At 39.7% G+C, this 13485-nt stretch overlaps 1 protein-coding gene across 2 annotated transcripts in view; it reads right to left on the bottom strand.

Moving 5' to 3' along the window:
• Positions 1-9270: 9270 nt before the first annotated feature.
• Positions 9271-13485, bottom strand: part of GAD2 (glutamate decarboxylase 2) — a 78383-nt gene continuing 74168 nt past the window's right edge. For both annotated transcript variants that reach the window (XM_008057163.2, XM_021711882.1), the window contains one exon: positions 9271-12956. In XM_008057163.2, coding sequence (XP_008055354.1) covers positions 12783-12956 — 174 coding nt within the window. In that variant the 3' untranslated portion in view covers positions 9271-12782. The remainder of the gene's footprint in view (positions 12957-13485) is intronic.

Here is a 13485-nt window from a genome sequence, read left to right as displayed (position 1 = left end):
GCAAGAGGTTGGACCATTCTTCTTTATTCAGTTTGCAACTCTACTCCTTTTGAGTGGCACTTTCTGTCAGTTCACATTTAAACTAATTATTGATATGTTGGAGTTTGTTCCTGTCATATAGCTATTAAGAGACTAATTTTTTTTTAAGATTTGCAATTGATTTGTATGGCCTATAAACTTTGTGCTTGTCTATGCCATTGCAATGGGTGGAACCATTCTTTCATCTCTGTGCCTAGTACTTTCTTAAGTATTTCCTGAAGGGCTGGTCTGGAGATAGTATATTCTCTTAGGGATTGGATGTCTGTGAAGGATTTTAATTCTCCTTCATTAATGATTAGCTTGGTAAGGTAGGAAATTCTTGGCTGGCATTGCTTTTCTTTAAGCATGTTAAACATGAGACTCCAGTCCCTTCTGGTTTGCAGAATTTCTGCTGTTCTGTCTGCCACAATTCTTTTGGGTTTTCCTTGGTACTTGGTCTGTTCCTTCTCTCTAGGTGCCTTTAGGATTTTTTCTCTCAAGTTCACTTTGTGGAGACATATTATTTTGTCTTGGGAATGGTCTTCTCATGTAATACCTTGAAGGAGTTCTCTGAATCTCTTGAGTCTGCATGGACACCTGGATAGTGAGATAGAAGGAATTTTCTTGGATGACATCTTGGAAAGTTTGTTCCAGGGTATTCTCGGTTTCCTTTTCTCTCTCAAGGATGCCAATCAATCATAGATTTGGTCTCATTATATAATTTTAAACCTCTGTAGGCATTTCTCACTCTTTCTAAGTCTTTTCTCCTTGTTTTTGTTGGACTGGATTAATTCAATAGTTCGGTCTTCAAGCTCTGAGATTCTTTCCTCTGCCTGGTTAATTCTTCTTTTGAGGCTTGCTATTGTGTTTTGAAATTCCATGAAAGAATTCTTTATTTTCAGAAGTTCAGTTTTGTCCTTTCTTATAAAGGCCAGTTCAGCTTTCACTTCCTGCACTGTCTTTGTGGCCTGGGTGATTTGTGTGTCCACTTTCTTGTGGATCTAATTGAGTGGATCTAATTGACTGTGCCATCCACAGTCTGAATTCAATGTCTGTCATCAGGGACAGGTTGTTCTGGATGGGTTCCATTGCTTGGGATCTTGGAAGCCCTTTCAAAGCATCAATTCATTAAAGCTTTGAGGATTGCTGGTTTTTGTTTGTTTGCTTGTTGTTGTTGTTTTACTGGCTCTTTCTCATCTGTGAGGGCAGACTTCTCTTTTGGTTTTTTTATTTTGTCACTTTTTTATTAGATAGGGTTGCTAATGTGTGGTAGTTTGTGTTGCTAGTTTTGTTTTGTTTTTTGGTTTTGTTTTTCTGACGATCTTCCTCCTCTGGTCTCCTAGGAGAGGGTAGCAGTGGTTGAAGGAAGAGTGGTGAACTAGGAGGAAACTGTCTGGAACTGCTTCATCAATGCAGTCTGGCAGACCTTTCCTCCAGTTTGGAGGCTTTTCCTTCCTTCCCCCACAGGTTCTGGGCCCCTGGCTGGAGCTCCAACAGCCTCCTCCACAGATCATGTTTCTCATCAGCAGGACTGGCAGGTGGCCATGTGGGGCCCTGCAGCTCTACTCTGGCTCGGGTGATCTTAAGGGTGTGGAATGGCCTTGTCCCATATGGGTGGTACCGCCCCTTTTGCCCATAGGCAGAAGGGAAGCAGTAGGTGGTTGTTATTTCTCCTTCAGTTCACTGGTGGACTGGGCTACCACCAGGCTGTGCAGAGGGGCCCACCTCTTAGATTCTGCCCTGCACTGTGGGAGGGGCTACCACAACAATGGCAGCCCCCTGAGGGCAAGCCATGTCTGAAGCCCCCGACTGGGGTCACACTGGAAAAACTTCTGAAGTAGTGGCATCTCTCCTGCTGGGTGCTAGAGAGGGAGGGAGAGGAGGGTCCCACGGAGCACAGACTGTCCCTGTATCTGAACCTCTCATGGGGTGGGGAGCAGGGTTGGCAGCTGTGGTGGGGGCTCCATGTGGCTCCTGCCAGTGTCTCTGTCTCTATTTTGGGCAACTCTCTGTGCCTAGCTGGTGTGGGAGAGGTGGTGAGAGTAGGGGAGGGAACCTGGGTTGTCTCTCCCTTGGCTGAGACTGCTGAGGCTTGTGTAAGGTGTTTAGAGAAGAGAAGCTGTCAGTTTCACTCACCACTTCCCTCTCCAGAGGCACTCTTCTTATCTTGTGTCAGAGTTGCTTCTAAGGGATGTCCCAGGCTTGGAACTGTCCTCTATATCCCCAGTTAACCATCTGAAGACCTCAACTAGGAGTTTCTGATGGACCCTCAAAGCCCTTGGTCTGCTTTTCCATATAGGCTTCTTTCCCGAGAGTCAATGGTGCAATGTCTTCAGTTTGGCCATCTTGGCCCTCCCCGTGGTGGGGTCTTTTAATTAATGGTATTTTCTTCTTTTGAGAGATGTGGCAATTTCTAGCATCCCCTTCAGACTGAGCTGTTGCGAGGGGAATTTGGAGAGCCCAGGGCTGTAGACAGGCCTGCAGTATCCCTCAGCTGAGGAAAATACCAAGTTTGAGATGAATATTTTTTGCTTACTTGGTCTTTGGTCTATTTCTTTTTTTGTTTTAAATTGAATTTTATTTTAGATTCAGGAGGTACATGTGCAGGTTCATTACATGGGTCTATTGTGTAATGCTGAGGTTTGAACTTGTACTGAACTTTTCACCCAAATAGTAAACATTGTACCCAGTAGGTCATTTTTAACCCTCACTCCCCTCTGGCTCTCCTATATTTTGGAATCCCCAGTGTCTGTTATTGTCATCTTTCCACCCATGTGTGGCCATTGTTTATGAGACCATGCAGTGTCTGATTTTGTTTCTGAGTTATTTCACTTAGGATAATGGTCACCAGTTCCATCCATGTTGCTGCAGAGGACATTATTACATTCTTTTTTTTATGGCTGTGTAGTATTTCATGGTGTATATTCTTTGACCTATTTCTAGCTGCCATCTCTCTTCAGCCCTCACATCAAAGACTTTATCCTATCTTTCACATGAAACTATCTGCTCTCCCCATGGCAAAAAATTGTTCCTTTGTAATTACGTTATCCTTTAAAAGAAAGTTTTATTTTACATTTTTCTTGGTGATCACTGGTGAAACAATAGCTTGGAACTGAGATAACAGGGAGAAGGGTGAATGACAGGTGGACTGGGTGGGAAAGGGCACAAGAACAGTTCCTGGGAGCCTGCTGCTTCCCTCCAGCTGCTCTGCTTCTGGCCTTTTCTGTCTTCCCTCTCCATTTCATAACCATAGACAGTTATGCCTGCTAACCACTCAGACCCTGGCAATGTGGTTAGCAGGCATAACTATCAGAGTGTGATAGCACCACCATTTAATTTTGGGAAAATTGATCCCTCTTGGTTCTCTTTAAACTTGAGTTCTGAGTTATTGATCATTTGGTGAGTGTTTGCTCCTGCTTTGTGTCATTAATTGAAGTAAATTAAAATTGTACTGTTGGACAATTAAACTCATTAAATTATAATAGGTGTGTATGCATGCACTTTTATCTACATAGCTATGTATAAGTGACATAAGTATACATATGTATTCATGTATGTGTGTTTTGATAGGCAAATAAATTTTAAAAGCAAGACTACTCTGGTTGTCCCTGTTAATGGAAAATACATATGGAACCTTGGAGAGAGTTGTCAGAGATGTAAAAATGGGGTTAAACTGAACATTGCCTTGGGTTTGAATTTAGGGAAAGATATGTTCACCTAATTAGAGAAGGCAGCGGTCCTTTTAGCCAGCTTAAGCAGTAAGTTTTAAAAATCTAATTCATAAAAGCAAAATATAAGCAGTCCAATTTAAAATGTGAAAGCTCATATCCAGGCATACCGCAAACACATTGCTGGGTCAGTTCCAGACCACTGCAATAAAGTGAGTATTGCAGTAATTCATGCATTTTTTTTATTTTCCAGTGCAAGTGCAAGTTATGTTTACACTATAGTCTATTAAGTATGTAACAGTATTATGTCTGAAAAAACAACGTACATACCCTAATTCTTTTATTTATTTATTTGTTTATTTCTTGAGTTGAAGTCTTACTCTGTTGCCCAGACTGAGTGCAGTGGCACAGTCATGGCTCACTGCAGCTATGACTTCCTGGGCTCAGGTGATCCTTTCGCCTCAGCCTCCTGACTAGCTGGGACTGCAGGAGAATGGCATTTACACCCGGCTAATTTTTTGATTTTTTGTAGAGGTGAGGTCTCACTGTTGCCCAGGCTTGTCTCAAGTTGCTGGGTTCGAACTGTCCTCCCACCTTGGCCTCCTAAGTGCTGGGATTATAGGCACGACACACCACACCTGGCCTATACCTTAATTTAAAAATAATTTATTGCTAAAAAATGCTAACAATCACCTGAGAGTTGTTGCAATCTTTCTCCAGAGAGTTGTAATATTTCTGCTGGTGTAAGGTATTGACTTGATGTTGATGGCTGCTGACTGGTCAGGGTGGTGGTTGCTGAAAGTTGGGGTGGCGGTTGCTGAAAGTTGGGGTGGCTGAAGCAATTTCTTACAATGAGACAACAGTTAAGTTTACTGCATTGGTTGACTCTTTTTTCATGAAGGATTTCCCTGTAGTATTGTACTATTGTACTATTTGTACTGTTGAAGAGAGCTAGGGCCATGGTCTGGGTTGGGCTTTGGCTTAAGGGAATGTTGTAGCTGGTTTGATCTTCAGTTTAGACCATTCAAACTTTCTCCACATCAATAATAAGACTTTCTTTCTTTTCTTTTCTTTACTTTTTTTTTAATGTTTCCAGACTTATGCAATACTTTGTGACTGGTAGATTTCTGTTTTGACATTCTTTATTTATTTATTTATTTTTAAATGTGATGCTGTTTGATAGCATTTTACCCACAGTAGAACTTCTTTCAATATTGGAGTCAATCCTTTCAAATGCTGCTACTGCTTTATCAATTAAGTTTTTGGAAATTTCTAAGTCCTTTGTTGTCATTTCAACAATGTCCACGCATCTTCACCAGGAGTAGTTTCCATCTCAACAAAACCACTTTCTTTGCTGATCATTAAGATGCACTTCTCATCTGTTCAAATCTGACCATGAAATTGCAGCAATTCAGTCACATCTCCAGGCTCCACTTCTAATTCTAGTTCTCTTGCTATGTCCACCACACCTGCAGTGACTTTACTGAAGTCTTGGAGCTCTCAGAGTCATCCAGGAGGGCTAGAATCAACGTCTTTCAAACACTTGTTAATGTTGATATTTGTAACCTCCTTCTATGAATCACAAATGTTCTTGAAGTTATCTAGAATGGTGACTCTCTTCCAGAAGGCTTTCAATTTACTTTGCCCAGATCCATCAGAGGAATCACTATCTATGCAATTATAGCCTTATGAAATATATGTCTTAATTAGAAGACTTGAAAGTAAAAATTACTCCTTGATTGATGAGCTGCAGATGATAATATTGTGTTAGCCAGCATGAAACAACATGCATCTCCTTGTACATCCCTATCAGAGCTCTTGGGTGACCAGATGCATTGTCAATGAGTAGTAATATTTTGAAAGAAACCTTTTTTATCGTGAGCAATAGGTTTCATCAGTGGGCTTAAAATATTCAGTAAACCATGCTGTAAACAGATGTACTCTCGTCTATGCTCTGTTGTTCTATTGATACAGCATAGGTAGAGTTGATTTAGCATAATTCTTAAAGGTCCTAGGATTTTCAGAATGGTCAATGAACATTAGCTTCAACTTAAAGTCATCAACTGCATTAGACCCTAACAAGAAAGTCAGCCTGTCCTTTGATACTTTGAAGTCAGGCATTGACTTCTCTCCAGCTGTGAAAGTCCTAGATGGCATCTTCTTCCAGTAGAAGGCTCTTTCATCCACATTGAACATCTGTTGTTTGGTGTGATCACCTTCATTAATGATCTTAGCTAGATCTTACTTATTGCAGCTTCTTCATCAGAACTTGTTGTACCTTGCACTTTTGTTATGAAGATGACTTCTTTTCTTAAACCTTATGAACCAACCTCTCCTAGCTTCCAACTTTTCTTCTACAGCTTCCTCACCTCTCTCAGCCTTTGTACTATTGAAGAGAGCTAGGGCCATGGTCTGGGTTGGGCTTTGGCTTAAGGGAATGTTGTAGCTGGTTTGATCTTCAGTTTAGACCACTCAAACTTTCTCCACATCAGCAATAAGGCTTTCTTTCTTTTCTTTTCTTTTTTTTTTTTTTTAATGTTTCCAGACTTATGTAATACTTTGTGACTGGTAGATTTTTGTTTTGACATTCTTTATTTATTTTTTAAAAATTTTATTTTAAAGATGTGGGGTACAATTCAGGGTTAGGTATACAAATATTCATTATGCGGGTACTCTTGTGGATGAGGTGTGCCCTCTCTCCCCCTGTTTTTCTTTCTTATCATTCATGTGCTCACTGGACTAGCAATTTTAATTTCCCTCAAGAACTTTTCCTTTGCAGTCACAATCTGGATAAGTGCTTGGCACAAGAGCCTTAGCTTTTAGCCTGTCCTGGCTTGCAGCATGCCTTCCTCACTAAGCTTAATCATTTCTAGCTTTTGGTTTATAGTAAAAGATGTGTGACTCTTTCACTTGAACACTTAGAAGCCATTGCAGGGTTTATTAATTGACCCAATTTTATTGTTTGATCTCAGGGAATAGGGAGGCCGAGGAAAGGGAGGGAGATAAGATAGAACAGTCAGAACACACAACACTTATCAATTAATTTTTTCATCTTATATAGACATTGTTTGTGGTGCCCCCAAATAATAGTAATATTAAAGATCACTGATAACAGATCACCATAACATATAATAGTAGTAAAAAAAGTTTGAAATATTGTGAGAATTACCAAAATGTGACACAGAAACACAATATGAGCACAAGCTGTTGGAAAAATGGCACTGGTTGGATGTGGTGGCTCAAGCTTACAATCTCAGCACTTTGGGAGGCCGAGGCAAGGGGATTACTTGAACCCAGGAGTTTGAGAATAGCCTGGACAACATAGTGAGATCTCCTCTCTACAAAAAAATCTTTTTAAAAAATTAGCCAGATGTGGTGTTGTGTACCTGTAGTCTTAGCTACTTGAGAGACTGAGGCAGAAAGATTGCTTAAGCCTAGGAGATTGAGGCACAGTGAGCTGTGATCTTGCCACTGCACTCTAGCCTGGGCAACAGAGTGAGACCCTGACTCAAAAAGAAAAAAAGAAAGATGGCACCAATAGGCTTGCTCAACACAAAGTTGCCACAAACCTTCACTTTGTAAAAAACATAATATCTATGAAGCACCATAAGGTGAAGCACAATAAAACGAGGTGTGTCTGTGATAGCTCTAATTGAGGTGAGAGTCATCACAGAAAATTAACTTAGGGAAGAACACTATGAAAAAGCCTTTAGTATTTGTATCATATGAGGATTTTAGGATGGGGCAGGTTGCCCTTCATGTAGCAGCTTGTGAAGAGGAGAAAAGATTTCTCACCTACCTCATGGTTCATGGCTGAAGCATCCATAATAATAATAATAAAAGATTAAGAAAAAAACAAAGACATTTCTTTAAAATAGGTTTTATGTGACACAGGAGTCTTCAAAAATGAAGACCTCCCCCTCAGGGAAAAATATTATTTTCATGGAGAGTCATGCAGAGTATGACTGGAGGACAATGAACAGAGGGAACCTAGCAAGGCCTGTATCTTCAGATTTGTCTCTGTGTCCCTGTGTCTTCAGAGATAAATGAATTCTTTTCTTCTGGGTATAGGGAGAACCCCTTTGAAATGATATTCTTATGCCCAATGTCACAGGGAGGTCAACTAGTTTTTATGTCTTGCTTCAGGGGAGAAGGGGTGAGGGGAATTTTTTCTAGTTTCTACGGCCTGCTCCTGGAGAAGGTCAGAGAGACCTATCTGCTTCTGCTATTTCCTCCTATGCTAAGGTACTGTATTTTGGGATAGCATGTCCTGAACCCATCATATACATGTGTGAATATTTTCATTTTGACAATGGTAAAGTCTGAGAGAATTCTGATTTTAATCACAAGTTTCTGTATGTAGACAACTGTTTGGATTGTTCCCATTATGGTATTATGGAAGTTTGTGGAAAATATTGTTATTAAAAATGCAGTGACATGGTACATAATGATGAAATTCAGATTAGGTGGTCTGGGAAGATCTCACTGAGGAGGTTGGCAGCTGAGCTGAGCCCGACTGGGAAGGAGCCAGGTGTGGAAAGTTCTGGTGGCAGCGTATTCTAGGAAGAGGGCCAGCAAAGGCAAAGGCCCATGGGGCATTGAGCACAGAGGAGACTCATAACAGAGGAGGTGGGAGATATAGGTTGGGACATATGACAGATTCCATAAAGCCAGGCAATGAGGAACGGTTAGGTGTGCTGAGTTGTGATTCACCATGTGTATCACAACTCATCAAAAAGTGCTGTTGGTACAGTGAATTCTCTGTTTAACTTTGGAAAATGACTTAACTTCTTTGAGTCTCAATTTCTCTGTCTGTAAAATGAAGGTGCTGGATTAATACATGAAAACATCTAGCAAGTTATAGTCCCTTGATAAAGGTTAGCTGAGTTAATTAATGCATCTAAGGGCTCCTCTGTGTTTATAAACCTATAATCTTAAACCATCTTCCACCTAAGTTCTTTTGTGGGGATTGGCTAGTCTCGCCCCCTCATTTCTCAGCTGAGGAAGCTGAAAGATGTTAGTTGACTCTGTGTGGAACCTACATTGGGCAATTCCTGGGCCACAGGCCACAGGCCACAGGCTGCATTATAAAATTGAGCATTGGACAAATGAGAACATTAATGGGATATTTAATATCATCATGGCAATAGTATTATACTTTTAGCTATGATAATGGCATCGAGGACATTTCTAGAAAGAGTTTTTATCTTTTGCAGTTTCATATAAAAATAATTTAGTGTTGGAGAGGGGGAAAGGATGAAACAAGATTCAGGCTCGGAATCAGTAAATGTTGGATCTGGGTGAAGGATACCTAGGAATTTATACTATTTTGACCACTTTTTTATGTATATGAAATTTTCCATAATAAACTACTTTAAAAAAAGAAGATCAGGTCTGATTGGAGGAGAAACCAGGATGGGTAACAATATTCTTCAGAAGTTATAGGTAGACGGGCTTTTTTCTCCCAACAAAGACCTAGAGACACTGAGGTCCATAGCAAGTGAAGGGCTTTTGATTCTGGTAATTCATTGAAAATCACCCCCACCATCAGGCAGAGTCAGAAATAAGCATCCATGGCCTGACATGTGTCCACATTTACACATTTATTTGGGTTTAGATAGACAACACAGATAAAATACTTGGATCATACACAAGTTTATATTTGGTAAGAAGAACAGGTTGCCACATGTTCGTATGTTTTATGTTTTTATTTTTTTTCTGTCTTTAATAATGGAGTAATGTTGGGGAAATGTCAATGTCATTCAGAAACACCAATTGGGAATAGTATTTTGGCACACGTAACTAACAAATACACAGTGTTTGCATTTAGCATTTTAAAACAGAAGAGCACGTGCAAGATGATACCCAGTTGGAGGATTCCTGATTCCTTGTCTGGCCACTATATTTACACCTGTGCCTCCTTGGTCCATGTTCTGGGTAGCAGCACCGACTCCCACCCCCAGCAGGGCCAAAACCTGTGGTTTTGGCAGGGTGACACTCCATGATTGGTTTCTTCTATTCTCAGAGACAAAGTCATATTCACCTTGCATATTGTGAAATCACACAATTCTCAAAGGAAGTTTCTCAGCAGAGGGCTTAGCTGAGGGCATGTTCTCTATTAGAGCTGATGCGGAGGGCATACAGTTTAGGGGGGGAAGAGAGAGAGAGAGAAAGAGAGAGAGAAGAGAGAGCAGGAAGAAATGTAGTTTTCATAATATCAAAGTTCAATACAGCTACCACACAGAAAAAGACATACCAATAATATATTGTACAAGCTTTTACAGAAACACATGTTGAATCGCAACACTGTACAGTTCAGATCTAAAGTGCACAACCCCAATCTGAGGGACAAGAAAGTACTATCAAAATAATAAAGGCAACACAGTCACATACAATTGATTTCCTTTTCTTTCCTCACATCCTGTGATAGTACATGAAGTCCATATCACATACAGGTCTCAGATAAAGACATACCGTACTTTCTTTTCAAGTATCTTAAATAATAAACACAATATTGCTGTATAAATGAAAATGGCCATATCAATTCTGAGTAAAGCTAAAACCAAACTCTTCTAGAATTTGTAAAGAATGGTCCCACATAAAGACCTTTGGCACTAGAATTTGAGCTAATATTCAAAACAATCTCCCTTCTTTCTTTCCTTCCTTTGTTCTTTCCTTCACTTCTTCCACCCCTCCCTCCTGAACAGATTATAGATCTACTTTAAGGAGTATTTATGAAACTCCTGGGCCATGGCTGGTAGGGATTTTCCTGTACGGGAGCTGAGCAAGACACCCCGGCAAATTTGAGAAAGGACCTGAAAGGGGTAGGAGAGTGGGAGAGAAAACTTCTTGGTAAAAATAGTTTTGCAGGAATTTCATGCACAGGCACAGATTGTTCTTTTACATTCTGTCATCTCATCAAGCTAAAAAGCAGCAGTTTCTGATCTAGGGTCTGTGCCCCAAGGAATAAGTATTCTGGAGTAGAGGGGGCAGGTCTATCAGGGCATTAGTCTCCACACTGTTTGGTCTTCTCCAAGTAGGACAGCGGGCTGGATCAGTTAGTGTCTCTGCCTCTGAAGTGGGACCTTTGGGCTTAAAATAGCTGGGAAACTACACACTTATTCTCAGCAGTCAATTTTGATAAAGGAAAGAGATACTTAGTCATTAGACAAAGCCTAGAACAAAAGACTTTTTCTTCCTGGAATTCTACAGCACAGATAAAGAGTTTATTTCTAATTGTCATAGTGAGTCATTTGCTTTCTATACAGAAAGGCCCCAAACCATGTTCCAATCAAGTGTCAATGTTTTGTATATAATCTGGGAGAGATAATGCAGGGGCAAGTTTATGAAGATTTCAGGTGGTTGGATCCTGTGGTTACATTATAGGGCATTTCTATCTGTTGAAGGGCAAGGGCCATTTCTCTTTTCTTGTATACCTGTAGTCTTTCTCACTATTGAACTGCCTGATCCATACAAAAGAGAGAATGTTTCTAAATTTGCATTTGTAGTCTGCATATACAAGTCTGTAGCTTTCCTACCAGCACTTGGAATCAGACAATCTGAGGTACTCTTTAAAACCTTCTATGGAAGGTTTTGCTAGCTCATGTCTCTCCATCAGGTTTGCAGGGAAGATGGACATTTTAAAAATATAATTTTAAGTTCTAAGGCTCTTATTACCTCTGGTTACTTGGGATCTTGATGGGAGACGATTAAAATTTAGAAGGTCTTAAAGATGGTGGCTCAAAAGCTAGGGTGAGGAATTCATTTCAGGAAAAGGAAAGAAACACTGGTGGAATAGAAATTAATTATCTGAGATCCCAGTGATAGAGAGTTCTAGCAGGAGAGACTTTCACGGGTAGAAATGAGAAGGGAATGGGAATAAGCAGTTGCCCAGGAGGCAAATTACTCCTTCCTAGACAGTGGCAAAATGGCAATATGGCATTCAGGATGATGTCATGATAGTCCCACAGAGATCTCTTCTCCCAAGGCCAAGTTTAATTTTCTGGTTACCCCATATTCTGGGAGTGTACTTCATTCCTCTTTGCTCAGGCTGATTAGGTTTTATTTTATTTTCTCTCATTAATTCAAATGGCCTAATAAAATAATACTGTTAGGGGAAGATGCCTCAAGAAGCAGCATCAACCTTCTGTTCAAAACAGGCTGAAGTGGGAAGTAGAATAGAGACGATTACCCTAACTTCATCTAAGATACAGTTTGGCTTGTCATGCTTAAGAGTGGGTCTGCTAGGAGTAAACTGAGGGGAAAACCTGAATGGGAAGAGAATCTTATTGCCAATCTGATAAATCATTTTAAAGAACTTGCAGTATTCTTTTGTGTTTGTTTTGAAATACTAACTTGGGAGATATGATAAGCTATAACATGCATAGAAAGAAGGAATCACACCTTTTAAGAATTTTGTGGGTCTGTGTTTCAAAATAACTTTGCTAAGTGTGCTATTGCGCCTCCATCAAAAGAAAGAGGGAAAAAAAAATCTCGCTTAGTTTTTATATCTGCCCCTGCAGTTTGTATAACCCATATAAAATAAAAATCTATATGTTACAAAATAGGATTTCTTTGTAATATATATATATTTTCCTTTTGTAAAATTATATGTATTTAAATACATTTGAAATGTTGCTATAGGTAAATTAGAAATTTTTTTCTAATACTATGAAAAAGGCAAGAGTTTTTATTGTCAACATACATTTTATATTTACTTTATCCTTTTCACTGCACCCCAAAGAACCTTTTATGATTCAGGGGCAATTTGGCACTATTCAGTCCTACTACTCTGAAGTGAAAATAAAGTTTGATTTGCATACTATATGAAAAGTATGGGAAGTATTTATAATAATTTTAAGCTTTTTCTTATTGATTAGAACACAGCCTTTTGTAACTAATTATTAGAGAGGTATTCTAAACTTAAGAAAGGATTTTAAAAGGAGCAATGTTTTCTTGATTTTTAAATCCTACTCTACTTTGACACCACAATATAGAAATAGATTTACTTTGGAACAAACTACAAATACATTCACACAGTTTGTGACAACTTAATTGTCTACCTAGAGAAGTGAAACAGCTTGGTTAGCTAGATTATTATAAATCTTGTCCAAGGCGTTCTATTTCTTCAATCAGGAAATCAATGTCTTGGTGAGTTGCTGCGGGGTTTGAGATGACCATGCGGAAGAAATTGACCTTGTCTCCCAAGGGTTGGTAGCTAACCATTGTGGTTCCATACTCCATCATTCTGGCTTTAATCACTGGAGCCACCTGTGGGAGAGACCATATCAGCATGGTGACCTTCTCCTGGGACTCTCCCCTTAGTCAAAGAACCCAAATAGCAAGCAGCATTTTTAGTTTTTAACTAACAATCAGAATCGCATTTGTTTTCTCTTCAAGGAATTGCCTCCAGTTTTCTTGGGACTAAAGGACTAGAACAGTTCTAGACATTCAAAGTTCTGAGGATGACAAGAGAAATAATAAGTGGCAGGCTATCACATGCTTGCCACCTTGTCCTTGACTTTCTAGTTAATGTTTTGGGAGAATGGGAGGAATCTAGCACTGGGCCCACAGCTAATTAGTTTACCAATACAACATTTGGGGGTGGGATTTCCCCCCAGAAAATGTAAAAACACTGGGAATAAAACCAAGTTCAAAGAATTGTTACCAAAAGGATTGTTTCAGTATCAAGTGATGTGTGAAGATGAGCAGACTTTCAGCAACTTTTTTGAGATCCCACAAAACTTTCTAGTTTTTTATTCTCTCTTTGCATTGTCTCAGTTTATAAGATATTTTGAAG

This window comes from Carlito syrichta, unplaced genomic scaffold (genome assembly GCF_000164805.1).
Source record: "Carlito syrichta isolate Samal-C Ts95f unplaced genomic scaffold, Tarsius_syrichta-2.0.1 Scaffold302821, whole genome shotgun sequence".
Taxonomy (NCBI): domain Eukaryota; kingdom Metazoa; phylum Chordata; class Mammalia; order Primates; family Tarsiidae; genus Carlito; species Carlito syrichta.
This window is presented reverse-complemented; position numbering and strand designations above follow the sequence as displayed.